The sequence below is a fragment of the Neurospora tetraspora genome, assembly GCF_033439725.1.
Source record: "Neurospora tetraspora strain CBS 560.94 chromosome Unknown B0H65scaffold_2, whole genome shotgun sequence".
Lineage (NCBI taxonomy): Eukaryota > Fungi > Ascomycota > Sordariomycetes > Sordariales > Sordariaceae > Neurospora > Neurospora tetraspora.
The window spans coordinates 978064-992696 of record NW_026944384.1 but is presented as its reverse complement, the minus strand read 5'-3'; the positions used below and the strand labels follow the sequence as shown (position 1 = coordinate 992696).

Here is a 14633-nt window from a genome sequence, read left to right as displayed (position 1 = left end):
CACTGATGAGATTGATGTGCACACCAGCAGCCTTTCAGGGTTTTCAAGACATGGCCAGTATCGCTGATAAATCCGTATTCCGGAAGATCGTGCCTGAAATTCGAATCAAGTTTCCCATGTCTCTACACCCACTTGGATTCCCCATGTTGCGGAAGTTTTCTCGCTCTCCCCGAAAGTGAGGGTCCAGGAGTCCAGCCACACTGATCAAGCGAGGAGCTAGAGGAGGAAAAAAAAAAGCAAACACCATCACGCAAACAAAAAACGCTGGTTCGGCGAAGCTACCGAGATGGGATGTCTCGTCCAGAGACAGATAACGGTCCAGCTGGTTGGCATGGCTGGCACGGCTGGTCGACTGGCTCAACGGCGAGGACTAACAAAAAGACCACCACCACCGCCATGGGAGCACCATCCATAACCACCATCTGATCATCACGTGCGGAATTTGGCGCTGCGGCATTGACTTTCGGCAGTGTGTGGTGATATCGATCACTAATCACCGGAGAGTGGAAGCATCCCGAGTGCAACGGGCCGACTGAACAGGTCCGCTTCCAAGTTTTCATCCGTCTCCCGTCCTCCCGGCCAAGGAGCATAGAAATGACTGCCCCGATCCCGAAAACGAGATCATTGATACCGGCTTGGCCGGCGTGGACAGACCTCCGTCTCCGTAGGGGACACGGGTCTCCGGCGACGTAGAACGATGTGAGAAAAATGCACTTGGCGCAACACAACGATCAACATCAAGTCAAAAAGGTCAAAACACCAAAAAGTTTTACGGCGATGGAATGTGTGGAACCTCTGACGCCGCCCTAGTAATCTTGGTCATCTTCAAAAGAAGACAACGTACATGGGCAGCTCTTATGGAGCCATTTGAAGAAATAAATCCCCTTCTTCTCCGCGTCGCGAAATCGCAGAATCACCATAGGACACGGTTCGAACCCCGACAGAATGCCGGAGCCGATGTGCATTGCGATGTTCGGCACTGTCTGAGGACGCGTTGAAGAGAAAAAAAAGAGGAGAAGAAAGTGCAAGATTGAAACGACGAAAGGCTTTCTAAAATACTTGTGAGGAACGGGGAATTTTGGGTGGATCTGCCAGAGAAGCACAGACCTTTTTCTCGAAAACACCGACAAAAGTTCGGGTGGGGCAGATCCGAAATCGAAAATCTGCCCCACTTCCTTCCACCGGAACAGATGTTGAGCCTTGCGCCGAGGGGATGTGCCTGGACTTTAGGGGCCAGCTGACAGACAGCTGGAGCAAAAGAAGCTTGTTCAGCCATGTCAAAGGGGAACCTCGCTGACCACGAGTGCTTGGCATTGCTGGTGCTGCCGTCGGGTGGTGCTTGGTGCTGAGCTCTGGGCTGGCATTGCTGGCCGCCAGGGTGTTCTTGGCCTGTGCTTTCGAGATCTGGATGCATCGCTTGTCACCACTTGTCGCGATCACTCGTCTATGATATTGTAATTCGCCCGCGCTACACTTTTGACAACGACGACGGTGATACTTGTTACTTTTTGACCCTCAGCTCCTCGACGGGATATTCAACCTCCACGGCGCATGATATAGCCCATTGACGAACCGATTTCGAACCCCCTTTGGCGCTCGCGCCTACTCGATACCCCCCCTAATCGTAGCTTGCGCCTTGTACTTCCAGTGCCCCTCCTCCGTTTCCGTCGACACCTTCTCCTCGACCACGACGCCGACGACAACAGCTCTCTATACTCGATTTCCCCAGACAACAGACACGACCGCCCACCATGGCATCCGCCATTTTCTTCCTAGATCTCAAGGGCAAGGTGGGAAACTGCTATCCTGGTGTCGCGAAATAACCAAAGCATCCAAGCTGACCGCCCAATGCGCCTCACTTAGACTCTCCTTGCCCGTAACTACCGCGGTGATATTCCCATGTCCGCCGTCGAGAAGTTCCCTATCCTATTAAGCGAAGCCGAAGAAGAGTCCTCCGCCGTACCACCATGCTTTTCCCACGAGGGTATCAACGTATGTTATTACGCTGCGAGAACCTCTTGGGCCACAAATACTAAACACTTCCGTCATACATAGTACCTCTACATCCGCCACAACAACCTCTACCTCCTCGCCCTCACAAAACGCAACACCAACGCCGCCGAGATCCTGCTCTTCCTGCACAAGATCGTCGAGGTCTTCACCGAGTACTTCAAAGCTTTGGAAGAAGAATCGATCCGGGACAACTTCGTCATCATCTACGAGCTCCTGGACGAGATGATGGACTTTGGCTACCCGCAAACGACCGAGTCCAAGATCCTGCAGGAGTACATCACGCAAGAGTCGCACAAGCTGGAGATCCAAGCGCGCCCGCCCATCGCCGTCACCAACGCCGTCTCGTGGCGGTCCGAGGGCATCCGCTACCGCAAGAACGAAGTCTTTTTGGACGTGATCGAGTCCCTCAACCTGCTTGTCTCGGCCAACGGCAACGTTTTGCGGTCCGAAATCTTGGGCGCCATCAAAATGAAGTGCTACCTCTCCGGCATGCCCGAGCTGCGCCTGGGGCTAAACGACAAGGTCATGTTCGAGACCACGGGGCGCACCACGCGCGGCAAGGCCATCGAGATGGAAGACGTCAAGTTCCACCAGTGCGTGCGCCTCTCGCGCTTCGAAAACGACCGCACCATCTCCTTCATCCCGCCCGACGGCGAGTTCGAGCTCATGTCCTACCGCTTGAACACGCAAGTCAAACCCTTGATCTGGGTCGAGTGCGTGGTCGAGTCCCACTCCGGCTCCCGAATCGAGTACATGCTCAAAGCGCGCGCGCAGTTCAAGCGCCGCTCGACGGCCAACAACGTGGAGATCATTGTGCCCGTGCCCGACGACGCCGACACGCCGCGGTTCCGGACGAACGTGGGGAGCGTGCACTACGCGCCCGAGAAGAGCGCGATCGTGTGGAAGATCAAGCAGTTTGGCGGCGGCAAGGAGTTCCTGATGCGCGCGGAGCTGGGACTGCCGAGTGTCAGGGGCGATGATGAGCATGGCGGTGGCATGACGGGTGGATTTGGTGGTAGTATGGGTGGTGTCGGCGCCCCCGGGAAGGGAGCCAAGAGGCCGATTCAGGTCAAGTTTGAGATTCCATATTTCACGACGAGCGGGATTCAGGTGCGGTATTTGAAGATTACGGAGCCAAAGGTGAGCTTCCCCCTAATTTCCTATTTCCCCCCCTTGTCTGGATACGGCATACTGACTTGAAACCTAAACAGCTACAATACCCCTCCCTGCCTTGGGTCCGATACATCACGCAGTCAGGAGATATCGCCGTCAGACTGCCCGACGCGGTATGAGCGACGACGACGACTTGATATGGGAAAAGCTTTTGAACAACAAACGAAAACAGAAAACCTACCTACAATCAGCGGCAAAGCACAAGGGGGTGGCCGGCCACACACAGTCTCGGATAGGCATGCTGCCTCATGCGCACATGAACCGTCGTCGGTTACGCTTTTGGTCGACGAGAGACCGAGCGGTATGCCGGATATTCGATCCGCTGTATGGACAAGTGGTAAAAGTAGAGAAGAGGATGCGGCGTATGTATAGTAATGATGGCCTGACACGACATGGACTAGATGGGAGAGCGGTTATTTATAGGTAGATGGGGCGTACGTGCCACACAACGCATGGCGTCCATGTCAACAATATTCGATATAATATTTCTGCATCAACATCCCCGTCAGGGGCCAAGCAATGGTGGCTGAAAAGGTCGAATCGGACGTGCATGAATCAGATCAGTGTGCCCGGGTGATCATCCGTGAGTGGAAGGATGTATGGGCGGTCGGAATGTCGTATTCCTATAGCTGCCTCGTCCTTTACTGTGACAAAATTGAAATGCGAGGAACAAGCTGTATTCCAGACTCCACGTGTACAGGAGACTGCTAACGGTAAGGAAAGAAAGGATGAAAGAAATATCGAAGACCTATGGTATGCAACCGATCCCCATGATAAGGCTCCGTCCCGCAGAGTCCGATGAAGAAGCCCAAGCTATACCAAACTAGTACCAAATGGAAAGGGGCTTCCCCCCTCTGCCCCCGAACATTGGTTGGATGAGCGGCCAGCCCTCTTTGTCCAAGCCCAACTCCTGGCTAACATTACGGCAGAGGTGGGGAAAGAGTACAAGACTGGCTGATACAGGAATCAGGGGTAAAGTAAACAAAGACGACCAATATCCATCCTCAACCAGCGAGAGGTATACAAGTCGATGCAACAGACGGGGGTAATACCAAAATGCAAACAGTGCCGACTTGTCAACAAACAAAAAAGAAAGAGAAAGAGAAGGGCAATACCTGTGAAGGAAAAGAAAGATCATGACATGCGTAAAGTGCCCCATGTTAGTCACCGACCGATATTACCGATCAGTGACTACTGACTGTGTCCCATACCCACGCTTCTTCAGCTGCAAAACGTGAGAGGTTATCACTGTGTCTCATGCGCTCCATGGGGATATCATCAGGGGGTGTTGTTGCTGGGTCGATATCAAAGCATACATGGATAAGAAAGCCCCTAGGTGAAGGGTCGCCTCCTTGGGTCTGGTTGACGCCCGGAGAGGTATCTAAGCCAACTGTAAGTATCTGGACAGTTAACTGACACAACGTAGAGGTGAGCAATCTTACAATACGCTGGTCTTGAACGAGGTCCTAGCCATGTGTTTTGCCACCACAACTGGTCCTCGAATACTCGGTTCGGATTGCCGGGAGGACTGTGGAAAGCCATCAGGCCTATCACGATAGACACGTCCCCGGAGAGGCCCCGCGATGGAACTTGGGATCCCTTTGGGTTTTCGAACACCTTGGGCACCAAAGCTGGCATCCAGGACGGTTTTCTGCCGGCGACATATGAATGTCCGTAATATCCCGCGTTCGCTTGCGAAACGCCATCTTTGTGGTCGAAGTGCAGTAGCCTCCAATGGATCAGCTCGTTGTCTCCTGGCAGTTCGTGACAGTGACAACCGGTCAAATGCATGCAACTGTTCGAGAGTGACGCATCTCCTTCAGAGACAAGAAAAGGCAGGCATGGTGACTCGGAGCAGGAGACTATACTGTGTACCATGTAGTCCATAGCATGGCCCATGTAATGTCCAGATACGTGTCTGTAGATACCGCCAGGCTGACCTGCTTCTGATCTCCACCAAGAATAATCTGCCGCAAGCGTGATGTTTCCGTCGGTGTAGCGGAAGACAGGCACTTGGGGGGCACTGTGATAGCTATTTCCGGTGACTGGCGGCAGGATGTTGTTCCACTGGTCCCTAGGAGTCGGAGAGTTGTCGTCAAAGGAAAATGTGAACTCGTTCACTGCGAACAGGAATGACACAGGCTCGGGTGGTATCTGCGAGTTTGGGGCTGTGGTGCCTCTCTTCGATCCTGATTTGCTGCCCTTGGATTCTCTGCCGCTGCTTCTGTGATGTCTTTCACCATGGCCGTCGCCATGCAAGCTGGTTGTGGACCTTGAGTGATGGCCCTGGAAGAAGTCAGCAAGTTCCTCGAGGCATTATATGAGATCTGTATACTCACGTGTGAAGTCATAGTCTTGATAAGTTGATAGAAACCTTGGCTGGTGAAGTCCTCAAATTAGGACGTGGGTTTCAGGTGCGTGGGTCACTGAAGTTGAAGATCTCTGGGCCGTAAGATCTATCAGAAATGACAGAGATGAGCTCCATCTTAAATCCAATCTCATCCTCCCCTAACTTCGACGAGAAACCGATGGGATGGTACGCTAACGCACCGATGATGCCCAACAACGTCCATGGTCTGCAAATTCCATGAAGTTAGGCGGAACCGAAACATCCTCGAACCATTATGATGCGGAGACAAGGCCAAGTGGCTTGCGTTCCCACACCTCCAGACACGCGAGACCGGGTATCGAAATATCTCGAGGAAGCCGACGGAGGGCAATACCCAGTGCGGCTTCGGATGTGACCAGCGGCAGTTGTTGTCTCAAAACACATCCTGGCCTTATTTCCAGTCCATAGTTTTCATCATAGGAGGTCTCGTGGTCAGTGAACAGCTTCATGGCTGCTCTCCAGGGCCACGGATGTGTTAACGCATGGTTGGTCAGAAAACCTCAAGACCGGCAGCTGACATTGCTGGTGATCGGCTCTGGTAAGGGAAATCGTCGAGAGTTTCACAAGCCATAGCTGAACGAGTGAGTCGGCAGAAGTCCACCAGTCTCACGCTGGCGCTTAATCGATTTGGTTGTGGTAATCCGATGTGCTGTTATTGGAGCATAGTACGAACTCGTCCACTCGATATTCAGGGCCAATTCTACGTCCGTTCAACCTTCAAGAATACGCCTCTATATCCAAGTCAGCATTTGTTTCTACGTGTGGAGGATCGCTACTCGCAAACTTTGTTTGGTTCAGATCATCGACACTCCAGCCAAGCATCGGGGGATGACTGACGGCTAGCAAGAGCACCACAAAACCAATCAAAATGCCACTGGCAATAAAAATATGCTTTGTAGAAAGACCAGTAAGTGCCAATCAGGAGGATATTATGTCGGGAGAAGCAAGGAAACGCTGTGAAACATTGACGGAACCCAATGCCTATTTTTCAAGGATCTCCCAAGACAGACACCGGAAACTCCTTGACAAAGTCATGGCTAAGAGAAAGATCATGATTCCCCGGCTTAGAAGTTCGTTCTTTGCAGATACATCTGCTTCTGGTGGCTCGTGGCAAGTGGGATATCTGGGTCTCGTCTCTCATGCAAGACACCGAAACCCTGCAGGTGCAGATTCATAGGCGACTCCAGAAGCCCTTGCCCGCCACAACCATTCAGCCGGTGAGAAGCTGATCAGGGACTTTGCTTCTGTTGGTGCTCTCTTCCGAAACAATCACATTTCCATCACGGACGCAGCCGACAATCCTGCACCAGAATTGCGACGGGGACACACCTTCAACGATGGTTATGAGAACAACTTGCAAGACCAATGTTTGTGATTCTAATCCATAAATGACTTTCTGGGAGCCACCAAGCACCACTGGTACGCGGCAAGGTCGGCAACTTTGCCTGCTGAAGACTTGACGTGGGCATGCCAGGAGGAGTCTTCTGGGAAGTGTGCGAATAATATCTGCTGTACGTCGATGGCCAGAATTCTGTAGCGATACTGCCATGGTTTAGGCCTCCGCCCTTCACTTTGTTGTAACAAAAGAGAGCTGACTGGAGAACGTATACAGGATTTGGCAAGAAACATGCGAAATGACGATGTGAAGAGGGTGCTCACCTACATACCTTTTGATTTGTTTCCTTGGGAAACATGACCGTTATCGAATGTTCTGCTAGTGTTCTTCTCGCCCACTGTCTTTTGTTGCACGGTTTGCGGGCGTCTGCAAGCAAGCCATCTTGCTTAACAGTTTGCCATCTCCATGCCCACTGTGGTCTCTGTCTCGAAGGGACCTCTCAGGAGCATACAGATGCCATTATTGTGTCATCATCCGGCGAGGGAGGAAGCTGAAGAAAGCCCATACTGTGAAGAACAAGCCGCATAAGGTACAAACAAGCCAATGGTAGAAAAGGAGAACTGCTCCACTAGAAGCGAGGAACGTGTGGCTTATTTGTGTTACTGTGTTAAAGACCCGATGCCCAACATCAGATACCGCACTCGCAAGCCCTTGTCGGTATGGGATATGATTGAATGACCGGAGTTGCATATGACGCTGGCTCTGCACTTGCGCACGCGGCAACACAGATCTCGGAAGCCGCACCGCATCAGGCGAGGAGTCTAGCTTGGTCGAGGAGGAAAATAGAGGGACGGTGGTCGAGGGCGGTTGCGAATCGTTGGGTGGGAAAGGGGTGTTTCCAAGGGTGTCTACCTATGAGAGGCTCCGAATTAGTATCTGTTGTGTAATGTTACGCAATCCTTGACAGGACGTCAGACACAGATGTCTTGGACTTGTTTGCGAGGCAGGCCTTTCTTTTTGGTCACCGTGAATTAGGCGCGAGCCACGATCAGCGTCAGGGTCTGGACTCGGGCTGCCACTCTGGCTCATCCGTCGCGGCGTAGCCTTCCGACTCCCGTGACTCATGGCGTGATCCAACTGCATGTGGCATCTGTAGACTGGCTGTATAATTTGGCCGAGACTGCGAGTATTGTTGCTTGGGTCTTGGGAATTGAGAGCGGGAGCCGGTTGCCGGAGCAGAGTGTCCGTTGTCGTGGTAGCTGGGTACGCTTCCGGCCATGAAGGAATGGGCAACCAACTTGAGAAGAGGCAGGGAGGTCAAGACGCGTAAACTTAGGCAGTGGAAAAGGCTGAGAGGAAACTACTCAGTGATGAGATGTCGCAGATTCCGAGCAGAGGAGCTTGCGAAGTCCATATCTGTTGTGATGGCGAGGTCGTGATGCGACAGGAAGAAAAAAGAAAGGAAGAGAAGACACAGGAGAACTTCCGCTAAAACTTCGAGCACAAGCATCTGGTACCTGCACAGGAAGTGCAGAACTGTGAGACCGACGTCGGCACCTTCCGTTTATGCAGAAACCTGACACTCGACACTTTTCGTCACAATGGCAGGCACGTCTGCCCCAACACCAGCAAGCGGCTCAAGTTCGGATTTTCAAGACAGGTGAATGTCTTTGACAAAAAGACAAAAAGAATATTGCTAGTTCCCACGCCGGGGTTCGAACCCGGGTCTCTGGGGATTCCACTGTGGAAGGTGAAAACCCAGTATGCTAAACCTCTGCACTACATGGGAGATTGAGTGGTTGTTGTTGGAAGGAGGGCACGAAGTTTGTCCTTATGAAGGGCACATTCGTCCCATCTCTGGGCGGGTGCCTGCGTCAAGCGGAAGCTTCAAGCTGCCGCGCCTGCCGCGCCTGCCGCTCCTGCCAGATTCTGTCCGGCAACCTCCCGTAACCATGACCGGCCGGCAAAGGGGTCGCGGGGACGAGATGCGGCAGGCTGCTGTTCAAATGGAAGGCGCGGGAGGACGCCACTGTCGCCCTGAATCTTGACGAGAAACTCTGACCCGACCTCAGGATGAGCCTCTATAGGTCCAGGATCAATCATCGACATCTCGCCTCTCCCAATCTCCGAGTCGAAGTGTCTCGCGGGTGTTCCCCTTGCCCACCTCCTGGCTTGGCCTTTTCGACGGGTGACGGCAAGTTACCCTTCTGTGCCATTTCGACGTCCCCTTTCCTTTGCAGCAAATCCTTCCCGTCACCACCAACTGGATGACTTGATCGGGAGTTCACATCGCGAGATCGAGGCCATGGCCACAACTTGAAAACAGCATCGATGATCAATCTCAGCTTGCCGATGGCGAATAGAAAACATGACAAATCTTGTGTAAGCACTCAGGCATTTCTCACCATTCCGTCACTCAACACCTTGAGCATTCATATTTCACCTTTGCTTGCCTCCTTCACATCACCTTATCAGGACATCCAAGTGTTTTCCCCCATCACTTCCACTCCAGCCCCTGTCCCCATGTCCACTGCTAATCTCCAATCCGCTCTGCCTCCTCCTTCACCTCATGAGAGTGGGAAATGCCACATAATCCGGCAGTGTCCCACCAGATAAGAGGTGTGGAAGAAGATCATGCTTCTCGCAACAAACGAAAGACGCACCGATACTTCTCGACACCATTTCTCCTCTGCAAGAACCACAAGATGGACAATCTAACCTCGACATGGATGGAAGTAAGTATGTCCAATTGATATACAAACAAGCTATTATGTACAAGTCATTTCGACCCCCTTCACGAAATCATCAACAAGCACCCTCAAACCTCATTCCCATTCCTCCCTCCCACCTCAAACCCCTTGCCCCTTACCCGTCATGTCATCTCCCACTCCTCTTTCTTCCCACTCAGTCCAAGACAGCCATACCTCCACCCCCTCAAAGAGTAGGCACACTCCAAGGACACCAACTCTCAATATTAAAGTTCAGATTCTGATCCGTCCTGAAAACCTCCGTAGTCGTCCCACTGTTACCCAACAAATACTTGCTCACAAACGCATTCAACTCACTCGACTGCGCACTGGGAAAACTACAATGGTTATGTCCTCCCACCTGACTATACCCAAACGCCTCCAGCGCTCCCAGCGCCTGATAATTTTTCCGCGCAGCACCCATGCATCCGTACGTAGAAATCTTGCCCAACCACTCGAAATCGGGGTTTTCCATGATGTAGAGACCGCGGGGCGCAACGAGGGAAACGAGGAGGTGGTGGTCAAAGGGCAGCTGGTTGACGTTGTTAACGTAGGAGTTGAAGGCAGGCGAGAACCAGACGTTTTCGCCGACGATCTCCTTGGCGTCTTGCACGTTGTAGCCGTTGGCATTTTGCCAGGCTTCAAGGCGCCAGCAGCCAGCGCCGCCGGCGCCGGATTCTTGGGGCAAGGTGAGGGCGATGCGCGGCTCGAACGCGCCCGCCACAAAGGCGCCCTTGCCGTTGCGGGAACAGCCCGTTACGCCGATGCGGGCCGGGTCGATATTGGTTTGCGACTTGGTGAGTTCCAGGGCGTCGATGATGCGGGAGACGCCCCAGGCCCAGGCGGTGAGGGCACCGGCGGAGTGCGAAGAACCATGGAGGTCGTAGAACTTGCCCTTGCCGCGCGAGGAGCCATCTGTCTGGGCGGCGATGTCGTCGTTGTTGAAGAGGATGGTGGCGACGCCCGAGGGGACGGGGATGCTAGCGCCGTAGGAGCCGTAGCTGATGATGGCCGGGAAGGGGCCAGACCCAGACGGCTTGTTGATGGTGACGGAGAAGGAGATGGACTTGCCGCCGGTGGAGGCGGTGATGCTGAGGGTACTGCCGGAGTAGCTGGCGGAGACAGTGGGCTTGGCGGGGAGGGTGCCGAGCTCGTATTTTTCGAAAATAGCCTTGATTTCGGCTTGACGGCAGGCCCAATCGTCGCGGTTGGTGACCTTTTGGCCTCCGGCGAAAGTGAAGGGGTCAGGAAGGGTTGAGACCGATGCGCCGAGGCTGCTTGGAACGTTAGGGCAGACACCACCACCACCACCACCACCACCACCACCACCGGAGGGGACGGATGTGGTTGGTGACGGGGCAGCCGCCGTCGAAGATGAAGAGGTGGGCGCCTTGGTGGTACTGATCAGTGTGGTTGTAGGTTGAGCGGTGGTGGTAGGTTGAGCAGGAGCGGCCGTTGTAGGTCCTGTGCCAGGAATGCACTGGTAATACCAGTCATTCTGGTGGAAGCAGTACGACCCGGAGGCGCAAGTAGTAGCACCACTCCAGCCAATACCGCCGCATTGGTCCCAGAGGCTTTGTGTTTGGGCCGTAACGCCGACGGCGCCGAGGGCAACGAAAAGAGCGGAGGCCTGAGCTGGAGACAGCATTGTCAAAGATGAGAGAAGAGAAGACACAAAGGCTGCTGACTATCAACCAGGAACATCAAGCATCGTTGAGGTCATGACGACCGGGCAATATATAGACACTATATCTTTGCGAAGCCTCATTGATGCTAACCCGGATACTGGATTCTGACACAGATCCGCTTGCCATCGTGATGTTCTTTGGAAATCTGGTTCAACCAACGAATATGGTGTTATGGCTGCCTTCTCCACACTAGTGTAGTAGCTCCGGTATTGTCCAATGCATGCTACTCTCCCACTCGTGGCTTTCCTTGTTACGGGCACTGGGAGGGACGGATCAAGCCATGTGCTTCATGCGTGTAGACTGAGCCTCAACTTCAGCGTTGTCCCCGGATGTTTTTAGGCTAATATTGCGCTGGACACATTTAGCTCGAGTAGAAGTAGGTGACACTGATAGAAGATGTCTTCATACTCGTGTGATCATGTTGGTGTAGGTACCTGGTAGTCGGTCTAATCTGGTGGTCTGGAGATAAGGCTGTTGCAAGTGATGTATTGTTTGGGCAGGTTAACTTTGCGCCGCCGAACGTCTAAGCTTATGATAGACTTTCCAAAAATTTCTTTGAACGTGAGAAGCAAGCTATTTGCTCATAGAAGTACCCCGAAGTGTCCCGGAAGAACGAGCAGGAGGGACAAAGGAGTGAAGTCTTCACTGGAAGTCGAGCATCTAGGGTCTACCATGTTCTACGGTATATCCAGAGCTGATAACTCCATTTTGGGTGAAGTTGATGTAACACTTTGATCGAATTGGGCTTGTTGGCGTGAAATATCTGGGGTAGGTAGCATTCACGTCGGCAGAAGACGTTCCGAAGTGTGGAAGTCAAAAACACACCAGCCCCGGTTTCTGGTGTCTGGAATATCGTGCCAAGAAACGATGTCACCAAGCCATGGTGTTTCTTTCCAGGTTGTTTGTGAGGTGTGACTTCAAGCATGAACGACTCCGGAGGTTGGAATCATGTACAAGATTTGTTGTAGCGAATGGCATGTTAACCTCCTAGGCCAGGTGCATTCGGTGGATAGAACGACAAAAACAGGAGCGGTGGCGCGATGAGATGATATTTGACTGAGAACTTTCAGCATGAAAATTGAGCAAAGATATGGATGGATAGAATGTTGTGGTCATGGACACAGACTTGATCCGGCTGGGTGAAAGGTTTAAGCCCCATTATACGAGAGCAGCAGATACATAGAATAGAGGTGAGGAGAAACCATGCTGGCGCTGGATGATTTAGGTAGAGCTGGAAGATCCTCCGGGACGTTGCCCCACAAACCGAGACTTATTGGATTCCTATATGAGGCAGAACCACGTGTCGGTGTCTTGACAGAGCCCGGAGTCCGGAGTTCTTTCAACCGTGGTTGTACAGGACGAGGGACCAGAAGACGAAGAAGAAGATGGATGAAGTGTTACCCTAGCCTAGCCGAAAGGAAGGACTTCTTCTGGAAGTATCCAAAGCGGAAAGGATCTGATCAAGAAAGGGATAATGGAATGGACAAAAGGAAAACAACCTGGCCGTCATGTGTTCCTCCGCCATGACGAGCAAGAAGTGATGGATATCAAAACAAGTATGGCTTCGGCTTGGCATGTTTTGACTGCTACCAGCACACATGGGAGCGCCGGTATTTGGGGTTCCGGCTAAATACGATAGTGTAACGGTTGCAAGAACGACGAAAGTATCAAGCCCGGCCTTCTTTTTATGACAGAACTGGATGCAAAAGGTGGATGCAGAGGGCGAATGCAAAGGGTGGAGGTAAACTTTTTGCTCGCATTCGTATCTGATCATGATTTGTATGATTCGGTGATTACCGATCGTGTCTGCCACTTGGAAGTATCTCGTATGGGTTCCATTTTACTGTCTCTTAATCCCAACGTGCTGGTCAACAAAGTCGAGAACTGGCTGAATGGTGGTCTCCCAGCCCGGGACGTTAGGGCTCTACAATTATTTTGTCAGTAATTGCCAGAAAGTAAGCATATCTAGATAATGTTACCGTGTATTTTATGTCAAATACGTGCGGCTCACCCTCCTCATATCTCTCAATGACAGGAACGCCTCTCTTTCTGAGCGTAGCGGCCAAGTCATAACTCTGCTGAATGGGAACGGGCTCGTCGGCGCTACCATGCAGGAATGCGGTTGGTGGGTAAGGTCGCAGTTTGTCCTCCTGGAGAACCTTGAGGGGAGCCATAGACGTTATAAACTTGTCCAGTTCCGCCTTGTCAGGGAATCGCTCGCTGTGGAGGAAGGCCTTATGGACGTCACCCGGGAACGCCCGTACGGAGCGCCACTGGTGGGCTTCAGCCTGCATCCGGAAACGCTTGTCGTACTTGATGTCGGCCGCCCAACGCTTTCTGAGCTCTTCTTCGGGAAGTAGTTCCTGCTCGTTCCAGCAGCAAGCATCCGTCAAGACGTTGTTCAGGTCTCGATCGCTGATGAAGCGCTCTAGTTCCTCGTCGGTGAACTCTCCCTTCCATGGCTCAGGTGTGCGGTCGGACATGTTAACATAGTACCATATATCAACAAGACCGTAGACATCGACGATAGCCCTTGGAGGAGGCGATGTCAAGTGCAAGCCCATCAGGGTCACCAGGGTACCACCAGCGGATTCGCCGACAAGGACATAGCGGTCGACGTCAACCTTGCTCTCGCCCAAGATGGACGGGAGGTTTCTGCGGCACCATTCGACAGCCTCGATCGAGTCGGCGACTTGGTGATCGTATGCGGCTTGAGGAGCGAGACGGTAGTTGTGAGAAACAAGGTGGTATCCTCGCTTGCGGAAGCCGGGGCTCAGCCACGGAAGAGGGACGAAGTGGTGTCCGCCGAGGAAGCCGCCTCCGTGGGTCCAGAACACAATCGGGGCTGGGTCCTGGACCACGTTCTCAGCCGGCCAAACGCGGACTCCGAGCTCGACGCCGCTGGAGGATCTGAAGGTGTGATCGGTATAGCCGGGTGGGGCATAGAAGAAGCCCTTCAGGTCCTCATCGACCTTGTCGAAACTGAACTCGTCCTTCTTGACGTCTGTCATGTTGAGTGTGCCAAGGCAAATGTCGCAAGCTTATGATATTGGGCCTGTGATGATGGTGGAGGCTTAGGAAGTAGATGTCGACGCGTGGAAGCTTTTATATCTCTGCCAGCTCGTCCGGTGTGGGGTCGTCGTGATCGGAACTCGGGGGAGTTGAGGCTGACTTTCGGCCGTGGCCGTGGCTGTCGGCTCGCGGTCCGAGGTCGCCGGCCTCGAATCAGCGTCTTGGCAAGGACATCACCCGCACTCGACTCAAATCCGGTCCGGGGTCCCACTCCC

The 14633-nt window shown here is 52.9% G+C and overlaps 4 protein-coding genes and 1 non-coding gene across 5 annotated transcripts; 1 reads left to right on the top strand and 4 right to left on the bottom strand.

Annotated features, from left to right (window-relative positions):
- The first annotated feature begins 1618 nt into the window (after positions 1-1618).
- B0H65DRAFT_92659 (AP-1 adaptor complex mu subunit APM1-like protein) lies at positions 1619-3505 on the top strand. The gene is made up of 4 exons (XM_062831574.1): positions 1619-1785; positions 1864-1992; positions 2056-3153; positions 3225-3505. Exons 2-4 carry the CDS (start codon positions 1900-1902, stop codon positions 3303-3305), a joined length of 1272 nt encoding a protein of 423 aa, XP_062683901.1. The 5' UTR covers positions 1619-1785; positions 1864-1899; the 3' UTR covers positions 3306-3505.
- Positions 3506-4045: 540 nt separating this feature from the next.
- Positions 4046-5624, bottom strand: B0H65DRAFT_517996 (uncharacterized protein). The gene is made up of 3 exons (XM_062828689.1): positions 5526-5624; positions 4629-5472; positions 4046-4567 (listed from the first exon to the last, which is right to left on the bottom strand). Exons 1-3 carry the CDS (start codon positions 5535-5537, stop codon positions 4371-4373), a joined length of 1053 nt encoding a protein of 350 aa, XP_062683900.1. The 5' UTR covers positions 5538-5624; the 3' UTR covers positions 4046-4370.
- Positions 5625-8611: 2987 nt separating this feature from the next.
- B0H65DRAFT_t78 lies at positions 8612-8700 on the bottom strand. The gene has a single exon. It is a non-coding gene; the product is annotated as a tRNA-Glu (tRNA).
- A 1054-nt stretch (positions 8701-9754) lies between these two features.
- On the bottom strand, positions 9755-11659 carry B0H65DRAFT_92575 (uncharacterized protein). The gene has a single exon (XM_062831572.1). It carries the CDS (start codon positions 11304-11306, stop codon positions 9846-9848), a length of 1461 nt encoding a protein of 486 aa, XP_062683899.1. The 5' UTR covers positions 11307-11659; the 3' UTR covers positions 9755-9845.
- Positions 11660-13029: 1370 nt separating this feature from the next.
- Positions 13030-14464, bottom strand: B0H65DRAFT_92579 (Alpha/Beta hydrolase protein). Its single transcript, XM_062831573.1, has 2 exons — positions 13326-14464; positions 13030-13270 (listed from the first exon to the last, which is right to left on the bottom strand). The coding sequence occupies exons 1-2, from the start codon at positions 14355-14357 to the stop codon at positions 13187-13189; spliced, it is 1116 nt and encodes a 371-aa protein (XP_062683898.1). The 5' UTR covers positions 14358-14464; the 3' UTR covers positions 13030-13186.
- Between the last annotated feature and the right edge of the window lie 169 nt (positions 14465-14633).

Bases quoted from the DNA above. Each gene is read 5' to 3' on its own strand.
- B0H65DRAFT_92579 (XM_062831573.1), bottom strand. From the start codon at position 14,357: ATGACAGACGTCAAGAAGGACGAGTTCAGTTTCGACAAGGTCGATGAG. The intron at 13,271-13,325 runs GTAACATTATCT...AAATAATTGTAG, and splicing joins TATTTGACATAAAATACACG to AGCCCTAACGTCCCGGGCTG.
- B0H65DRAFT_92659 (XM_062831574.1), top strand. From the start codon at position 1,900: ATGTCCGCCGTCGAGAAGTTCCCTATCCTATTAAGCGAAGCCGAAGAA. The intron at 1,993-2,055 runs GTATGTTATTAC...CGTCATACATAG, and splicing joins TTTCCCACGAGGGTATCAAC to TACCTCTACATCCGCCACAA. The intron at 3,154-3,224 runs GTGAGCTTCCCC...AAACCTAAACAG, and splicing joins TGAAGATTACGGAGCCAAAG to CTACAATACCCCTCCCTGCC.
- B0H65DRAFT_92575 (XM_062831572.1), bottom strand. From the start codon at position 11,306: ATGCTGTCTCCAGCTCAGGCCTCCGCTCTTTTCGTTGCCCTCGGCGCC.
- B0H65DRAFT_517996 (XM_062828689.1), bottom strand. The intron at 4,568-4,628 runs GTAAGATTGCTC...CAGTTGGCTTAG, and splicing joins TCGTTCAAGACCAGCGTATT to ATACCTCTCCGGGCGTCAAC.